The sequence below is a fragment of the Zootoca vivipara genome, chromosome 15 (genome assembly GCF_963506605.1).
Source record: "Zootoca vivipara chromosome 15, rZooViv1.1, whole genome shotgun sequence".
Taxonomy (NCBI): Eukaryota; Metazoa; Chordata; class Lepidosauria; order Squamata; family Lacertidae; genus Zootoca; species Zootoca vivipara.
In genome coordinates, this window is record NC_083290.1 from 4,459,719 (window position 1) to 4,479,190 (window position 19,472).

At 47.3% G+C, this 19,472-nt stretch overlaps 1 protein-coding gene across 1 annotated transcript in view; it reads left to right on the forward strand.

Moving 5' to 3' along the window:
• The window catches only part of CLTC (clathrin heavy chain), a 77,634-nt gene that overhangs the window by 52,566 nt on the left and 5,596 nt on the right, over positions 1-19,472 (forward strand). The window contains exons 15-30 of the mRNA XM_035140282.2: positions 1,219-1,344; positions 2,576-2,718; positions 4,112-4,346; positions 5,532-5,654; positions 5,783-5,928; positions 6,552-6,735; positions 7,184-7,376; positions 10,170-10,327; positions 11,741-11,905; positions 12,558-12,665; positions 12,810-12,977; positions 14,049-14,198; positions 14,466-14,597; positions 14,799-14,909; positions 15,112-15,282; positions 16,227-16,448. Of these exons, the coding sequence (XP_034996173.1) occupies positions 1,219-1,344; positions 2,576-2,718; positions 4,112-4,346; positions 5,532-5,654; positions 5,783-5,928; positions 6,552-6,735; positions 7,184-7,376; positions 10,170-10,327; positions 11,741-11,905; positions 12,558-12,665; positions 12,810-12,977; positions 14,049-14,198; positions 14,466-14,597; positions 14,799-14,909; positions 15,112-15,282; positions 16,227-16,448 (2,535 nt within the window). The remainder of the gene's footprint in view (positions 1-1,218; positions 1,345-2,575; positions 2,719-4,111; positions 4,347-5,531; positions 5,655-5,782; positions 5,929-6,551; positions 6,736-7,183; positions 7,377-10,169; positions 10,328-11,740; positions 11,906-12,557; positions 12,666-12,809; positions 12,978-14,048; positions 14,199-14,465; positions 14,598-14,798; positions 14,910-15,111; positions 15,283-16,226; positions 16,449-19,472) is intronic.

Genomic DNA, 19,472 nt, shown 5'->3' on the forward strand with positions numbered 1-19,472 from the left:
ATGTGCTGCTCTGGTTTGCCAGAAGCGGCTTTGTCATGCTGGCCACATGACCTGGAAGCTATACGCTGGCTCCCTCGGCCAATAATGCGAGATGAGCGCGCAACCCCAGAGTCGGTCACGACTGGACCTAATGGTCAGGGGTCCCTTTACCTTTACCTTTAATGGCCTTTTAGGCTTCCTCCACATGAATAGAAGTTCACTTTTTGAATAATAAGAATTATATATCATGGGGGGGGGGCAATCAGGATTTTAGAGATGCTTAGGTGGGACATGGCCAAAAAACGGTTGGGAACCACCTGTCTATTCTGGGGCGCTGTGTGTTTGGGTAGCATCTTGTCCTTGGGTTGCTTCCCTCATCCTCAGCTGGGGAAGAGTTGCTAAGGCCCCCACAATGGGTCTGGTTCAAGAGGATTGTTGCCCTTGTAGAACTTGGCAAGGAGGTGGATGGGGACATACCTAGAATGAGGTGGCTGGTGTTGGCTCTTCCCACCAGTCCCAGCGTGCACCACCCAGCTCTGTAAGCAGATCCCGTTTTAAGAGACTGGATTAGAAGACACTGCATTCAGATCAAGGTGCTCTTGGCCCAAGCAGGAGGATGGAGGCAAGCAAGAATCCACTCTCTCTCCAGTTTGCAAGAGCTTCCTCCATTTGGCTACCTGGAAATTGTTCACTTGCCTGAGGGGATCAGGCAGGCATGACTGGGAAGTGCAAGGTGAAAGGGCTCAAGTACTCTAGACACGCCACCCTTCGGTATTAACGCAAGCCTTAATCTGTATTAGCCTCCACAATCCCAGGGTGGATCCTGCGCACTGTGTAACTTGTAGCAGTTGGCAAATGCTGAGGCCTAGTCTAGGCTTGTAATCCTTTTGTCTCCTGTGCTTTCTGTAAAACTGTCTGCAAAGCGTGAAGCTATGGCGGTAAACTCGATGGCTGATTTTTTTTAAAAAAAAAACCACCACCACCCAAAAAAATAATAAATCGGGAGTTTGGGGCAGGATAAGGCCTTGGGACATGCATGGTTGTAAAGAAGAATAAAGTCTGTAAATAAGCTCATTACATTAAATTTGGATAGAAACCTGTCTGTCCCTAGGGTGTATAAACGCCTTCATCTTGCCAAACTTGCTTTTCACAGCACAGTTACAGCCTTCTTCAGGAAAGCAGTGGGGGAAGGAGTTCATTCAAACCTTGATTCCCCCCCCCCCCGGTTTTTTTTTGCAGGAGGCAAAACTGACAGACCAGCTCCCACTGATCATCGTTTGCGACCGCTTTGACTTTGTGCACGATCTGGTGCTGTACTTGTACAGGAACAACCTCCAAAAATACATTGAGATCTACGTGCAGAAGGTAAGAAGCAAGTGGTCCTAACTCCTGAAAAGGGGAACCCCCAGCCCTTCCCTGATAAGCCACCTTGGCTCACGGGCTGCTCTTTGTCACAAACTGACAAGAGTCAAGAAAAGGTGGTGCTCACTTAAACTTCAGCTCAGTCCCTGAGATCATCTACCTCACCGGTCGCTCCCCGAGTGGATGAGGCTCATCTGATTAAGAACAAGCCCAGTTCTATGAAATACTGTGCCAATAGAAATTCCAACAGGCTCATTCTCTGCTTCTGATTTTTTCAGCTTCTAAGCACCTGCTGAAAACTTTCCCATCCTGCCATGCCTATGCAGACAATTAAGAGTATTATTTATTTCATTCATTACGTTGATATCCCACTTTTCCTCCAAAGAGTTCACGGTAGCATGCGTAGTTCTCCCCCGCCCCATTTATCCCCCCGCCAACCAGGCCATAGTCCAGCACCATAGTCCTGGCCAAGGCATGCATCTTTCCACAATAGTTAATTGAAGTCTTAATATGGCTTTTATTGTATTTTATATATATATATCATTGTCGTAGGTCGCTTTAATGAAATAACAGTATGTTATATATATTTCTTTAAATAAACAGCGCTCTGGCTTTAATCTCATTGGGCTGCTGTCTTGGATTTCTAGTCTGTACAGAATCTACCTTGTAGTCAACTGGCTTCAAACCTCTCTTATATAGCGACCTGCATTGTCAAAAGTGTGTCTAATGAAATAGTCAAACGGAATCCGTTCCGGAAGTCTCTTCGACTTCCAAAACATTAGGGAACCTAAGTGCGGCTTCTGATTGGCTGCAGGAAGCTCCTGCAGCCATGTGGAAGCCTCATTGGACATCCAGGTTCCAAAGGACGTTCGCAAACCAGAACACTCACTCCCAGGTTTGCGGCGTTCAGGAGCCAAAACTGCCGAGTACCAAGGCGTTTGGAATACAAGTTACGACTGTATAGTCAAATGTTGGGGATGGTCTCCCTGTTAGCTTCCTATGCTGATAGAGCCAAACCAACCCAGATCAAGGGAGCACCTTCTGGCAGGGTCTGTCTGAGAGGATGGTTGTTTAACTGCCCCCCCCCCCAAGTTGCATCCTTCACTGTCCCGCTCTGAGAGCTGGAGCTTGTTTTGTAAGTGGGCAGTAACTTGAGGTTGGAGTGTGAGGTTTGGAGCCTTTTTGTGTCTAATTGTGGTTTCGCTGCTTTAATGCCATCTTGGGGTTGCTGCAGGTGAACCCGAGTCGCCTCCCTGTGGTCATCGGGGGCTTGCTTGACGTGGACTGCTCCGAAGACGTCATAAAGAGCCTGATCTTGGTTGTGAGAGGGCAGTTCTCCACAGATGAGCTTGTTGCTGAAGTAGAAAAAAGAAATAGGTAAACCTCACGTGGGTTGTGGGAACAGTGTTCTGTTTTGTGGGGGCACCAACATTCTCCAATATTGCTAACCAGGAATGTTGAACCTCTTTTTTTGAGTTGTGGCGCCATTCTGTTGTGATTAATCACCTTCTAAACCACCACCTCAAGGCGGTTTACACATAATTGTTGGAAAGAGAATATCAGTTGGTAATTGATCAAGGCTAATACTGAAAAAAGCTATTTGGCCATTACAGAAATAAACAATAGCCCCATAAAGCTAATATTCCAGGGAAGCTTTTTGAGCCGGAGGGCCACATTCCCTCCTGGGCAACCACCTAAGGGCCACATGCTAGTGGGGGGGGGGCAGGGCAAGAGGCAAAAGTGGGCAGGAGAGCCACGAATGTTAAATTTATCTTTGAAGTTAAACTAGGTTAGCTTGTACACATACTCCCAGACCCCTCCCTCCAAGCAAGTTAGTTCTAGGATACACATTACTTCCAAGTAGAAGCACTTGAGAAGAATAGAAAGCAGGGTTGGCGAGGGAGGTGGCCCAAGGAGAGTTTTGAGGGCCAGCTAGAAAGCCTTGAGGGCCATGTTTGGCTCCTAGGCCTAAGGTCTCCCCACCCCCCAGTGAATTCCAAGTAACGGATGGGAGAGTAGATCCTTTCCTTAAATCCCCTAGTGAGTTTATGGCTGTGTAGCGCTCTGAAGCAGGGATTTGAGGAGCCATTTGGCAATATTATCCTTGCATGTTCAGCATGCATTTTCCCTGCTCTCTTCATTTCATTGATTGCTTATTTTTTTCCTCGTTACTTTTAAAGAAAACTTCTTGGATTCAATGTGAGCCGGCTTTTTTTTTAATAAAAAAGAATTCATTATTTCACTACCCTCCAAGGGGCTCAGGGTGGTGGTGTGTGTACATGGTGGTTCTTCCCTTCCCCATTTTATTCCCACAACAACCTTGTGAGGTAACTTAGGCGGGGAGACCAGGACCTGGCCCAAAGTGTGAGCTTCATAGCTAAGTGCAGATCTGAGCCCTGATCTCTCAGGTCCTGGTCTGACGCTCTGACCGCTGCATCATCGCCACTCGCTCTCTTATCAGCTGCTTTCGAGAGCATGGCGCACTGTTACTTCATCCTTTGCCATCAGCCCTCCAGATGTTTAGGACTACAACTCCCAGCTGATTTGGTTGGCCCTTTGGTCGGCCCTCACGGCCCTTCCCTTCATCAAATCTGGCCCTCTTTGAAAAAAGTTTGGACACCACTGCACTACTTGAATGCTGCCCTCTAGAGGATGTGTGTGTGTGTGTGCGCACACGCGCTGGGTCATAGAAAGACATTCATTTGTCCAAACATGCCCTTTTGGGATCTACCCAACCAATTGACTATTATTATTATTTTCCTTTTTAAAGGTTGAAACTCCTCCTGCCCTGGCTGGAAGCCCGAATTCATGAGGGCTGCGAGGAACCAGCCACCCACAACGCACTGGCTAAAATCTACATTGACAGTAACAACAACCCCGAGAGGTTCCTTCGCGAGAACCCCTACTATGACAGCCGGGTGGTGGGGAAGTATTGCGAGAAGAGAGACCCACATCTGGCCTGCGTCGCTTACGAGCGTGGGCAGTGCGACCAGGAGCTAATTAATGTGAGTATCCGACACCCTGCGTCTCTCTTAGCTAGAAAGATGCTCTTGTAGTGTCTTTCGGAGTCAGGAAATGATGCTGGATACAATGTTAATGAAAAAGTAGGTTGCTTGGCTCAATTCTGAGCAGTTCTGAAGATTGTGTGTACTCAGAAGCAGCAGAACTTAAGTTGGTTGGAAGAATGGAAGGCTTGATTTGAAGAGACTGGTAAAACAGCAGGTTGCAAGTTTCAGTGTATTCCTCAACTAGCATTGCTGTCTGTATTTGAAAATCAAAACGCCCTCCTACATCAAAGTGCTCTGCCCTCCGACATCAAAGTGCTTAGTTGTATTCTCTATGGCAGCGGCTGGTGAGGAAACACTGGAAAACTGTTCTAGGATTAACATGGAGGTGGTAAGCAAACATTTGGCAGATTGCTTTAGTTGAAAAGTTAACAGGGGATTTGAAGGCTATGAAAGGTAAGCAGAGATGACTTTGACACAGTTTGGTTTGGTTTTATTTCATACTAGTCTAGTTTTTTGCTGCTCCAGAGGGTAGGACCCAAACCAATGACTTCATGTTACACGAAAGGAGATTCCAACTAAACATCAGGAAGAACTTGCTGATAGTAAGAGCGGTTGGGCAATGGAATGGACTCCCTCAGAAGGTGGTGGGCTCTCCTTTATTGGAGATTTCTAAGCAGAGTTTCAGTGACCATCTGTCAGAGGTGCTTTAGTTGTAATTCCTACATCCCAGGGGGTTTGTCTAGATGACCCTTGGAGACCCTTTCACCTCTACAACTCTCTGATTCTATCATTCTTCCATCCACCCATGGAGACCTATGGAGAGACTGCTTAAGTTAATCTACCAAACTTCGCAGTGAACACTATTGCAGCAGATAAATCTGTTTTACATTGATGCTAGTTGTTTGTATGTTCAGAAACCCATTCAATAAAAACACGTGAACAAAAAGCGAGAGCAAAGAGTGGCAGCCAGAAACCGACGTCCCCGGGCAGGACTGGCCTGTTCCAGCCCATGTTCTACTCCAAACCCTCCCAAATGACCAAATGCTGTGCACTGACTGAACTTTTTGCTTCTGTAAAATCCAGGCTCGGAACTCTTGACGCTTTCTCTCTCTCTCCCTCTACCTCCCCCTCACAAAAGAACACCTCTGTTTCCCGGCCTGAATATATTCTCTCGCATTCCAGGTTTGCAATGAGAACTCCCTCTTCAAGAGCCTTTCGCGTTACTTGGTGCGCCGCAAAGACCCTGAGCTATGGGCCAGTGTACTGCTGGAGAGCAACCCTTACCGGAGACCCCTGATTGACCAGGTACTTTGCGCTCCCCTCGAATCCCCTTTGCTTGTGCTGTGTGTACACTTAAGAAAGTGAGCAATAGGCAAACAAGTTGGCAGCTGTAGGTACCCATTGCTCACCTTCCCCCCCCCTTCTCTCATCAGGTCGTGCAGACAGCTCTCTCTGAAACTCAGGACCCCGAGGAAGTATCTGTCACCGTCAAGGCTTTCATGACCGCCGACCTCCCCAATGAACTCATTGAGTTGCTGGAGAAAATTGTTCTTGACAATTCGGTGTTCAGTGAACACAGGTCAGTACTCTTGTGTTTGTCAGTCTTATATCTCACCCTTACGCCTCAAATAATACTTGGAGATGCTTGGAAATTTGTGAGTAAAACCTCAAAAGCGCAGGCAGCTTGCTGGATAGGATTTTTAGCACTGTAAGGGCTTTTTTTTTTTAAGCAGGTGCCAAAATAGAAGACGTTGAAGACATCTGCCTAATCTCAATGGACAGGGAGTTCCAGAGTGGAAGACTTGATTCCTTACAATTGCTGAACGAATATTAAGTGGCAGTTCATTATTATGTCAAGTCACACTATTTGTCTATGTAGCCCAGGCTTGGAAGCCTTTGTGCCCCCAGATGAGGCAGAACTGCAGCTCCCACCAGCCCTAGCAAGCATGACCAGAGATTATGGGAGTTGTAGTTCAGCAACCTCTGGAGGCACAAAGGCTCCTCACACCTCATCGAGCTGCTTACAGTTAGCAACTGCCACGGACTCTTCTAAGGTCCTCGACAGAGGGCCAAAAACCCTTCTCAGCTACAGAGATCTGGGACTGAACCTGTGAACTCACTAAACCTTTATTATGCGGTTTGAATGATGGCTGCTGATGCCTTAATTCCTTGCTTTACTATTCCTTGCTTTTTCCTGTAAAGGAATCTGCAGAACCTCCTCATACTGACAGCTATCAAGGCCGACCGGACCCGAGTCATGGAATACATCAACCGCCTGGACAACTATGATGCTCCTGATATTGCCAACATCGCGATCAGCAACGAACTCTTTGAAGAGGCCTTCTCCATCTTCAGGAAGTTTGATGTGAACACCTCCGCAGTGCAGGTAATGCTGGGCGTCCATGTCTCTGAATTCTGGGTATGGTTCTCTTCACGGAGCTGAGCATTGGTTTGTATCCCCAAACTGCTCTGTGTATTTGTGCTGAAGGTGCCGATTCCATGTTAAGGGAATCCAGCCCAAGTTTTAAGTGTTCCAGTTCACCAGAATCTGCAGGGGTTCTAGCCCAGGTTTTACATACAGCTCAGGAGCCCTAGATACTAACTAGACCCTTGGGGGGAAGCTGCAAAGATTTATAGCGGGCTTTTCTCATGCCTCGTGTTAAGAGTTCCTGATAAAGTGGCTTGGTCATCCTTTGTGTGAAGGCTTTGAGAGGCCTAACTAGGCACATGCTAGGCTCAATTCTGGCCAAACTGCTCTTGCACTGGCAAATTCTTACCACAAGCACGCTATTAGTTTTCATTTTTTAAATGGCAGCCGTCTCCCCACCTTCTAGGTTTTGATCGAACACATTGGCAACTTGGACCGTGCATACGAGTTCGCTGAGCGCTGCAACGAGCCAGCCGTGTGGAGCCAGCTTGCCAAAGCTCAGCTTCAGAAAGGGATGGTTAAGGAAGCGATAGACTCCTACATCAAAGCGGACGATCCTTCTTCATACATGGAAGTGGTTCAGGCCGCGAACGCCAGCGGTAAGGCTTGGGAACCCCCCATATAAAGCTTTGTTTTCAGTATAGCCTTTCTTCTGGGAGCTTTCAGAACAGGCAGCACCCAGGTGGGATTGTAGTAACTTAAGCACTTCTGCCAATGTAGAAAGTTTGACGCATCCCGGAAGTCATAATTCAAATGCATTGGGTGACCTTCCTTTCTTTCAAGAATTCATTCATTCCTTCTGCTTCTCATCTCACATTCTCAGTCCAGCATTGCTCTTAATGTGGTTTGCAGTAAACACAGTTATAATTATGGCAGCTGGATGAAAACAGAGAAGGACGGCAGTGCCATTATGGGAAACCTGTGACTGAACTGTGGCTCCCATCACCGCTTTGGCCTGCTGCTGGGACTAAAGGGAACTGGAACCCAACACTTAGAGGGCGGCCAGTTCCTCGTCCTTGTTGCTAAATGTTGCCAAGGTTTGATTCCCCCTTCCCTTTCCAATCAACTCTCCACTTCTCATGCTCCAACACAGGGTGAGGAGCCTCTGACCTGTGGGCCTAATTAAGCCCGCCATACCATTTTGGCCTAGTCAAGCCCTTTTGCCCTCTATCCAGTACTATTTTTTCTAGAAAAAGAGATGCCGGAACTCACCATGAACACCTTCCTTGTTCTCTCATAATGACAATGGCGCCCGCCTGAGAGGTGCCGGAACTGAGTTCCGGCTAGAAAAGAAAGCCCTGCCCATACCTCACCTCACAATGTCAGATGAGGGGGTGGGTCCCAAAGGAGTCTGGCAGGCACATCCAGTCAGCTGACTGTCGGCGGCTGCAAGGTGCTTTGAAAGCCCCATTCAGCTGATTGTCAGGACTTCAAAGCGCAGGGCAGGTCTCTGCATGCACAGTCCTTAAAGAGAGCCCTGCATTGCCAAAGTCCCACTACTCGGCTGGTATTGACTGCCTTAGGGAGTTCCACTTTGGAAATTCCCTCGAGTAGCTCAGTGGGCTGGAGGAAGCCACTTGGATTCAATGCACTTTGAATACAAACTGCTTGCTCGGGGCAGGGGGGAGCACTTCCTTAACTGAAGCATTTCCCCCCTCTTTCCAGAGGAAGCAGCTTATCTCTAACCAAGTTTTACTGAAGAGTTGAAATAAATGGACCAAACTTAGTCATGTCCATTATTTTCATTGGTACTATTCTGAGTAGCATTGGCTACAACACTTTGCATTCAAAGCACTGAAAGAAGTGCTTTAAATGCAATCAGTTTTCTGGATGGAGGGGAAACGCTCTTTTCTTCTTCTTCTTTAAAAAGGAGCGCTTCTCCCTCCAGAGTTGAAAGGGGCTCCCTGTGACCAATTCTCAGCTGGTTGTTCCAGGGAGCCTCTTTCAAGGGGCACTTCCAGCCTTCAGAGGAGGCTGCTGATCCTCTGGTGGTTACCAAAATGTCCTTTGGACTTTGGCAGGTTTCAGTCACCTTCCACTGTTATGATGTTGGGTGAGTGGTCCTTCCCACATGCGGAGTCGCCCTGTGGGGTGGTTGGAAGATCAAGACCTTTCCTGGCAGCTATATCCGGTTCCACACCCCCAGCTCCACCATGACAACCCAGAAACGCAAGAGAGTGATTAAAGAGCTGGCTATTGCACATGGGAGTCTGACCTGACTGTTGCACTTTGTTCCACAGCGTAGGGCTCTTGAGAGAGGGGTCTGTTTTCGCTTTCCTTCAAGTTTCTCTAGAATGGCTGGATCAAGCAGGGTTTGCATTGCAGCCAGTCACACGTGAAACTTTCCCCCTCAGCCCTCCTCTTCCTTTCTGAAAACATTTTAAGCAGAACTTTATTGGATGAGGAATTCCTAGTTCTGAGACAGTGGCCTGGCTCATACATCATGTTACACCAGCTTCTTTGTCTTTTTTTAATTTTTTTGAGTTTCAAAGATTTTTGACAATTTAACTTCAAATTTAAAATAATTTTTATAAGTTGCCTTTTCACCCTTCCTCCTGCCCCCTCTTGCTACATTAAGCCTCCCTCTTCCTGGTTGCAGGAAGCATAGTCGTCCTGCAACATTGGCTTTCTATTTGTTAAAGGAGCCTGTTTGCTTTCTTCTCCCTGTTCCCCAGTTTTTGTCACCTTCCTTCAGGGTGACCAGGCCGAGGGGTAGAAGAGTCCCTATCCAGGATTCTAACAATCACAGGAGGACTGTACCAACATAACAATTGGTTGTCCCTCGTTTAACTCCCCTCCCATAACTGCAACTGGGAGAAGGGTCTCTTCCCCCACCCTTCCGGGTCCCACTTTTTGGATCCCACAGTAGAGGAAAAGATGAGAATCTGCCCCCCCTCCCTAATGGCAAGATACCCAAGTGGTTGGCAAAGTACATTTATCCTCTACCAGATGCGTTGAACAGACTTGCTCAGTATAAGGGGCGGATGACAAAGAAGTGGATTGTTTGGCTGACCCGATTTTTTTTTCCTCCCCTCTTCCCTAGTTTTGGGAAGCTTGTGTTCTGTCCAGCAAGAATGAGCGACTGTGTTTTGCTCTAATAGCTCAGCACGCAGCTCAAGTCTAAGTACGAATTAATCAGTGTTCTGGGGGGCTCATCCTGTTTTTGCTTTTTGCCAGTGTCGCACATGCCGTGATGTTGTCCACCCCTCCCTTTCCTAAAAAGTGACGTTCCTCGTTGAGTGAGACTGTGCGGTCGAGTAATAAGTACGAAGTGAAGGATCTCCGTCTTTCAGCCTCACTGGGCAACGCTGCCGATTTTCAGCATGATGTGACCTTGAACTTTCCCCCCCTTTTTTTTCTCTCCTCTCCTCTCCCTCTTCCCCCCAACCTAGGAAACTGGGAGGAGCTGGTGAAATACTTGCAGATGGCCCGCAGGAAGGCCCGGGAATCCTATGTGGAGACGGAACTCATTTTCGCACTTGCTAAAACAAACCGTTTGGCCGAGCTGGAAGAATTCATCAATGGGCCCAACAATGCCCACATTCAACAAGTGAGTCCTTCCGTCAGCCTTTTAAATGCGAATTTCAAGTGTGTTTTGTTTTGTTTGTTTAGTGTGGTTAGTTCAGCTCCTCTTGTCTCTTTGCAAGGTTTGGATGGGCCTATTGGAGGTTTATTTTCTTTCTTTTTTTGCACCCCCAAAAAAAATTCTTTACAGCTTTAGATACAAAGATTTTTTTGGGGGGGGGAGGGGATCTCGAGTATCAAAATGATTTTTATATGGGATTTGAGAAGTTTTCTTTGGAGTGGTTAGCGTGTTGAGGGCTGGGAGGACCTGGTTTGAATCCCCACTCAGCCATGAAACTGCCCTGGGGTGGCCTTAAGACAGTCACCACCTCTCAGCCCATCCTACTTCAAAGGGCTGTTGTGGGGATAAAGTGTGTAGGAGCCATGTAAACTTCTCTGAGCCCCTTTGGAGAAAGAATGGAACGAAAACAGAACGGATGGGCTTCTGAAATAACGGATCTAAACTTGTGCATGTGCTTTTGTAAAAAGAAAGCCAGGCTTTTTGGTTAAACTGGTCCAGTAGTGTTTTTTTGTTTTTTTTTTTGTTTCGTTTCTATACAGTTTTATTGGTCTTATGTCACAAATGAACAAAAGTATACAGTGACCTATGTGTGGAGCAGTGAAAGCCTATACAGGCAGCCACGAGTTGCCAAATTCGCACAACTTGTGAAATGTAATTCAAACTGTGTTACATGTGAGGGCATATCACGGAGATCAAGCTAGTGAGACTGTAGCCGTGCTATACCATTGTGTGGGTCAAATCTCTATTCCCATTCACAAAACTGGCAAATTGGAGCCACACTTTGCGAAATTGATCGGTCCAGCATTCATATTTCATTGGAACTGTTCATCCCACTCCAAAAGCTTAGATAAATGCTTTTGTTATGGTCAAATGGTTCAGATAGTTTAGCCTTGTTTTGTCATTGCTTTTGGGGGTGGGGGGTGGGAAGGACAGACGGTGCCTAAATAATGAGAAGTTGAAAATAAACAGAGAAAAAGAAGTCATTTCATTAGATGTGCTTACTTGCATAATTGCTTTCCCAGTCCTTTTAGAAGTTATGTTAATATAAGCAAATACAAGAGATAGACAGGGGGAGAATTGAAAATTAGTAGAAAGGATTTCATAGAAATGAAACTAGTAATAATGATAGAGAGAGGACACCATAGACGATACAGAAGGGGAAGAAAAGGAAAGAGAAAGAGAAGGGTATAAAAAATAAAAAGGTAAGGGAGAAAAATTGGGTGTGGGTGTAATGCAGAGAAAAGGTATTCAGATAGAGAACAGGTAGTAAGGAGAGATGTGACCTCAATTTCAAGAGCGGACGCTTAAGTATGAAATGAGCATTTGGATGGATAGATGAAATCAAGCACTTTTCCTTTTCACCGTCTTCCTCTCTAGGTTGGCGACCGTTGCTATGATGAGAAGATGTACGACGCAGCCAAGCTTCTCTACAACAATGTCTCCAACTTTGGGCGCTTGGCTTCCACATTGGTCCACCTCGGCGAATATCAGGCAGCCGTGGACGGGGCCCGGAAAGCAAACAGCACTCGGACTTGGAAGGAGGTGAGCCCTTTGCTTCATGCAATACACAGAGCTTGTTCTCGCTGGCTTTGATAGGTAGCTTTAAAAAAAGAGGGTGGTGGAGAGATTCATGGAAGAGGAGAGGCCTGGTCAGACGTGATAGTGTCAGGGAAGAGACCCCAGCTCCAATCCCTGGCATCTCCAAGTAGGGCTGGGAATGTCCTCTGTCTGAAACACTGGAAAGCCGCTGCCGGTCAGTGTAGACAGTACTGAACTAGATAGACCAATGGTCCGGTTCTGTATAAAGCAGCTTCCTCTGTTCCTGTTTAAATCAGCCTTCGATGCGGAACCACGAGGACTGGAACCTTGCTTTGGTTTTAAAGGAAGAGCTGTAGCTCAGTAGTAGGCCACCTGCTTTTCATACCAAAAGGTTCAAGCCTTGGCATCTCCAGGTAGGACTGGGAAGGCCTGAAACCCTGGAGAGCTGCTGCCAGTCAGTACAGTCAGTACTGAGCTAGATGGACTCATCATCATTGGCTTCACCAGCTTGAACTAATGGGAATCCGAGTCTAGCATCACTGGAGAACGATGCTGGCTCAGTGCAACAGTGGAGATTTTCTAGAGGAGGACTTTGCTGCTCCCCCCAGTTCCTCTGAGAGAGAAGGTAACTGAAGCTCGCATTTCCCCCCTCCAGGTCTGCTTTGCGTGCGTGGATGGGAAAGAGTTCCGCCTGGCCCAGATGTGCGGCCTTCACATTGTTGTGCATGCAGATGAACTGGAGGAGCTCATCAACTATTACCAGGTAACCGGGGGGGGGGGGGGAGAAAAAGCATGGGTGTGCCAGTGCTGATCGTAGGCCATAGCTTTGCCTCCGTAAAGGGGTGCTCAAAGAGGCGGCTGTTGCTGAGCATTAACTCGTTTACTCTTTCTCCCCCGCCACCCCCAGGACCGTGGCTACTTTGAGGAGCTGATCACCATGTTGGAATCTGCACTGGGGCTGGAGCGGGCCCATATGGGAATGTTCACAGAGCTGGCCATCCTCTACTCCAAATTCAAGCCACAGAAAATGAGGGAACACTTGGAGCTCTTTTGGTCGCGAGTCAACATTCCTAAGGTAACTCTGCCCCCAAGATTGCAAACTATACGAGGAATAGAAAACGTGTGTGTGTGTGTGTGGCCGTGTAAGAGGAAGATCAGTGCAGTAATAAGAACACTGGTTAAAAAGCAAAAACCCAGAACCTTGCAGAGTGATTGCGGCTGAGCATTTTGGTGAGTTGCAGTGTTAAAACTCGGACCAGGGAGGCTCTGGCTCCAATTAGGGGAGGGGGGGGCCCTCCTTGCTTAGAGCCCATGGGGAGTGGCTACAAATCGAACAATAGATCTTGTCTGAACGGGTGGTAGTGCAGCTTCATAACATGTCCCCATTCAGCCGCACAGTTGCCTTGGGCCAGTGGCTGCCTGTTAGCCTAACCTACCTCACAGGCATCAAGGTGGAGGAGAATCCGCTCATGCGCTTCCTCTTTCTCAAGGAGGATCAAGAGGCCATTGGGGTGGCGCTGCAGCATGTGGTCAAGAAGCAAAGGCTGCCCCCATTGTGGCTCAGAAAATGAAGTTCAGTAGCACCAGAGGCAACCGTGGCTCCAACAATGCGCACTTGTGGAAGGACAGCTCTCTCCCTGGGTCTGCCAGACAAACTGAATGGGCGGCAGACCTATGGATGGCTATTAGACATGATTATGGCTAAGTGGCTCTGGGCATTGGGAGGCGGGGTTTGCTTTCCTGTGAATTCCAATTGGTCAGGACCAACAGGCATGCTGCCATTGGAGCTTCCCAGAGGCATCTGATTGGTTATTGTTGAACACGGAGGCTGTGCTTGTGTAAGCTAGGAAGGCTCTCAGCCTGTTCTAGACTGGTTCTGATACTCAAAGCCAGTGGTTCACCCTCCATGGACCTCTTGAAAATGGTTCAGGGTCTTGGTGGACCCACTTAAAGATTTTTCTGCCTTTTGTAGCAATTGTAATGCACTGCTCTAGATGCTGTGTGATTTCTATATTGTATTACAATTTGAATTCCAGACAATTCAAGGCTGCGAGTGTTCTTCACAGACACGCTGTGGGTGACCTGAGAGACTCCTGCAGACCATAGTTTGCGAGCACCTATTCTAAACCATTTTCATTTCTTGAAGGTGTTGAGGGCAGCTGAACAAGCCCACCTTTGGGCCGAGTTAGTCTTCCTGTACGACAAGTACGAAGAATACGATAACGCCATCATTACCATGATGAACCACCCGACAGATGCTTGGAAGGAAGGGCAATTCAAAGACATCATCACTAAGGTAACTGTCCTGTTTCTCAGTGAATTCCCCTTGGTAGGTTTTATATCTGTGTGGGTATTTTGATTTGGCTGTTGGAACAGGAAGCACCTGCCTGATCCTGTGCCACTGATATGGTGGATGAGCAAGTGGCTTTCTGGTGGGAACTGTGCCAAAGCGAGGGAGGGGCTGTGCCGGGGACAGCCAGAATTGCGCCTTTGTGACCTTAAGCTCTCCCTGCCACCCTTGCAAATGTTTGGGAGCCAGTTAATCCGTCTTTGCTTCCCTCAGGTGGCCAACGTGGAGCTGTATTACAAAGCGATCCAATTTTACTTGGAGTTCAAACCTCTCCTGCTCAACGACTTGCTGATGGTGCTGTCTCCCCGACTGGACCACACACGTGCGGTCAACTTCTTCAGCAAGGTAGGATCATCCCTCTCTGGAGGAAACTTCCCTCTGCACCCCCTCCTTAATTTGGAACCGGCCTTGACACAGATCAAAGCACAGCCACATGTATTGGCCAAGATGCCCCCCCCCCACAACTTTAAGGCAGTTTTTAAAATGATTACATAGCCCCTGGCTGCTTGTATGGGTCGTGCAGTAATCTCCTATCCCTGTTCACAGGTTAAACAGCTTCCACTGGTGAAGCCCTACTTGCGCTCCGTTCAGAACCACAATAACAAATCGGTGAACGAATCTCTGAACAACCTCTTCATTATAGAAGAAGACTACCAGGTAGGAATAGTTTCAGGGTGTCACATGTTCTCAGGATGCCAAAACTCGTCTTCAATTCTGCCTTTGTTCATCAGAAACTTCCATACTATCTTTGCTTAGAAACTACATCCTCTGTTTCTCTGGGATATTATTATATTTATACCTTTACCCTGCCTTCGCTGGCCCGAAAGTGCCATTTTAAAACCACCTCTCCCCCATCCAGGCTCTCAGGACCTCAATAGATGCCTATGACAACTTTGACAACATCTCCCTCGCTCAGCGCCTGGAGAAGCACGAGCTGATTGAGTTCAGGAGAATCGCTGCATATCTCTTCAAAGGCAACAACCGCTGGAAGCAGAGTGTGGAGCTCTGCAAGAAAGACAGGCTATATAAGGTAACAGGGCTGGTGGGGTGAGCGCTGCCTGTCTGTATTGGGAGGGTGGCCAGCATGGTACCCAGGAGGCAGCGATGAGGGCAAAGCAGCTTTGCTTGCAGAAGAATTTCGGAGGCCCTTCGATCTGGGCTCGCAGCCCTCCATGCCATGGTGCTTGTCGTCCTCTTCTTGCCTTTAAGATTGTATGGTGATTCACGTAATTGGATCTACTCACCCAGCCTTTGGAAAACAAGTGTTCTTAACGAAGCAGAATACACATCCATGTGAAATACGTCTATTCGAGCGCTTTGTACACTAACCTTCAACAATAAGGCTCCAGAGCAGCTTCACGTCACTAAACATCTAAATCGGACACAACAGAATAAAGTTATGATAGGTTCCACAACTGCAATGCACAAAGAAAGGGGGCATCATCAAACAACTCATCAGTCCCACATTCATGTAAAAGTAGCTCAAGTTTGGAATACATAAAAACGGCATGTAACATGAAACAAACTTAGGCTTCAGAACCTCTCTGGGAAATCACAGCATTCTACTTTGGGGGGGGGGAGCACTTCCTGTCCTTAACATTTAAAAAGGCATTTTTCATAAACGTAAGTATATTTAAAGAGCCCAAGTAAAATAAAAGTGTGAAGAACATTCTGAAGATCCCTAGTAACATCATTCCTTTTGAAAATGTTGCCCTAGTAGCAGCTACTGCAGATGGAAAACACACAGTGGAGAGGCCAGCCTTTCCCCCACTCTGATATTTTGGATTACAGCTCCCATCAGATGTAGCCAACGCAGCTGATGGGATTTGTAGTCCCAAACATGAAGTTGGGGTAACAGCTAGGCCACTCTTGAGCAGTAGGGTGGTTACACATCTTTGCTTGACACATTCTTCTCTTTTCCTCTATTTTTTTGGCATATTTTCTGATTTTTTCCCCACTTGCTTCCCCTCCCAGGATGCCATGCAGTACGCTTCGGAGTCCAAAGACACTGAGCTGGCGGAAGAGTTGTTGCAGTGGTTCCTGCAGGAAGGCAAGAGGGAGTGTTTCGGGGCCTGCCTCTTCACCTGCTATGACCTCCTCCGGCCAGATGTTGTCCTGGAGACGGCCTGGAGGCACAATATCATGGATTTTGCTATGCCTTACTTCATCCAGGTCATGAAGGAGTATTTGAACAAGGTAAGGAGGGCCTCAGATCCCACCCACCCCAATAAATCAGAGGCCTCCCTGCTGGTTGCTTGCCGTGCTGTTTCCCCATGAACACAATCAGTTGTGTGTTATGTGTGCAACTAACCCCTGCGTTGTCTCTGTCCTCGTTGGCACTCCTTGTTCTTCTTGAGACTTTTACCCCGATCAGTAAGACATGACACAGGAGGAAAAGGGAATGGGAGGGAGGAGGGGAAAGCAAGTTCGAGCGAAAGTTTTTTAAGTCACCCTTTTCATAACATAGTTAAATAGGTTCTGGCTGTCTTGATAAAGAGCAGTCCCTCCCAGGAAGCAGCCCCAGATCAGGTCCAGGACCAGAGCAGGTGACACCGTGTAATCAGCTACAACTTCTACCATTGCTGAGCTTGGAGGTCTGGAATTGGAGCCCGCTGATCAGTCTAGCATTGGTCTCGCAAGACCAATTCCTGCAGGTTGGAAGCCACTTTTTGGGTAATCGAGTGGTTCATCTGTAAGACTTAAATCCACGAAGGAGTGAACGCTGTGTTTCCTGCCTATCCTGGCATTCGCAATTACTGTGATGTAACCCAGATCGTTGCAATTCCTCCTTACATGAGCTGACATCTCGGTGCAGAAGTATGTGCCAAGCCAGAAATAGTTTCTATCATCCATTGTGAACCTTCTTCAGGGGTGGTTGGAAACTTTTCCCACTAAGGAACAATCTGTCCAGCAACGAGTGCTGCAGTCCCCGCTAGCTGATCTGCTCTTTGCCAGATTGACAATCTCCTCTGTCGATCAAGCTATGAAAATGGGTTTCTTGGTCTCCTCGACTGAGCCCAAGTGATGCTTTCAAAGAGGTATCTCTTAAGCAGCTGGCTTTCCACTTGCTTGTTGCAGTACCAGCTTAAAACTTGAGTGTTTCAGGGGTTCCAAAACGTTTTGGGCAATCTCAGCAATGCTCAGCAATCCTTTCGCTGAAAGAATGGGGCCTCGATGACCCCAGCCAGCTCATGCTCCCAGCCATTGCCCTTCCTAGTTCTAGGCAGTCTGAATTCTCTCTCCATCCCCCAACCCCCAAGCAGCACTCCTGTGTTTGTGGAAAGGTGCGTTTGAGTGATCACTCTGCACAAAAGATTTATCCAGAAGCTTGTGGTGCTCACCCCAAATAGCTCTCGATAAAAACAGTGAAAGTTGCCTTGTAGCCATATAATCGTTTAAACAGGAGTATTTTATTTTAGTTTTTGAATTTATATCCCACACTTTCCTCCAAAGGAGTCCAGGGTGGCAAATTTATCAATACTAAAACAATAAACCTCTTTTAAAAACGGTTTAGAATAACCTTCCAAAAACAGTTAACACTCCTAAAAGCATACTCCTCCTGCTCCTGAAAGTGTGAGAAAACTGGGTAACCAAGGCTGAGATTAGGTGGTTCTGTGTGTGCTAGGATGTGAACTGTTTAGACTGGACACCAACCCTACCCCACAAGGCTCTGTTCCTTTCAGAAACACAGGCTCACAGGTCAAAAAAAGGACTTGAACCCAGCATGCATGAGTTAAGGAAGAAATAATTTTGGCGGTGGCAGCAGTAGCCTTGTTCTTTTAACCTGGGGGCAGCGATGTCAGCATAGCAACATTCCTAGTCCAGAAGGCCTGTGTATAACCTGGCCTGATCTTGGAATCGGAAGCCCGACTTAGCTTTCAGCAGCAGATAACTTCCAATATGCTTCTTTTTTTTAAGGTTTTAACTCCCTACCCCACCCCTTTGCTCTTTGCTGATTCTACCTTTAAAAGAAAAAGAAATGTTCAATGATGGAGTGAGTTTTTTTTCCTCTAAGCTGCACCTTCTGAATTCCTTTGCAGGTTGATACAATAAAGGAAAAGGTGAAAGTTGATTCTTTTCCATCTTTAAGTCTGAAGGCCTAAGTCTAAGGATATATATATCTGCATGAGTTTTCCCCCCTCTTCCCCTCCTTCCTACCTTTACTACACTGCTGCTACTGCTTTCTGCCCGCCAGCCCCTTGAACAGAAATCTCACTAAAGCCTCTGCAAATTAAAACCATAGCCATTAGCTGTAGGACCAACCAGTAGACACTAATTGGCTAATAGACTCTCCCAGGAAGGTTGGATGCAATCAGTTGGATCACAGTTTGAAGAGAGGCCACAAGTCCCTGGGAACCTGGTCCCCAAGAAATATTTCAAAATAAATTGCCCTGCAGGTGGCTGCAAACCATTTTAATGGTGCCATCCTCTCAACCCCCCCCCTTCCCGAGAGTATTAGGGTGGCAATCTGGGTTCCTCTCCCTCATTTAAATGCAATATCTTTTTTGCCTGCTTGGAAAGGACTGTGATCCAACATCTGATCCTCGAGTCTTACTAATGTGTCTCGCTGAAAGTAGGCAAAACCAAAGAATGCTCCAGCTAGCTGCTTAAAGACTGGTTCTCTCCCCCCCCCCACTTCCAACTCAGCATCCAGTTTTCCCACTTTCAGCCAGCGCTCCTCCCAGCCCAAGGCTCGTTCCCTGAGCCCAAAGCCCTCATGGTTTAAACCCTTCTCACCTTTACAAAAAACCAAACAACAACAACCCTCCCAGACGTTCTCAGCATTTCCTTTAAACCAGAATCGATGCTCAAAGAACTTCCTTTCCCAGAAGTTAAACCCATTTGGCTGGTGGGTTCTAGGGGATGCTAAAAAGCCATCTTCCAAAAAGTCTGCAAATCAGATGCGATTTAAAGCTGCCTCTTCATCCTTTTTTGAGCACCCCTCTGCAGCAGCTTCTGAAACCTGTTGCAGATCTGTGTCTTCAAAACGCTCTCCCTAAAAGTCCTTCAGCAGCTAGCAAGTCGAGTCGGTTGAAAAAACAAAAAAAGTGTGGTGTGAAAAAAGGTTAATGAACTGCAGTGTTTTGCTTTCTTGAACTGAGCATGTTCAACAGTCATTGTGATGTTACATCTCACTTCCCCCTGAAGCTGCAAAGCGCATTGCTGTGGGTGATCGGGAGGGGTGGGGTGCTGCGTGCCGTGAACTTTTTTGGGGAGGTG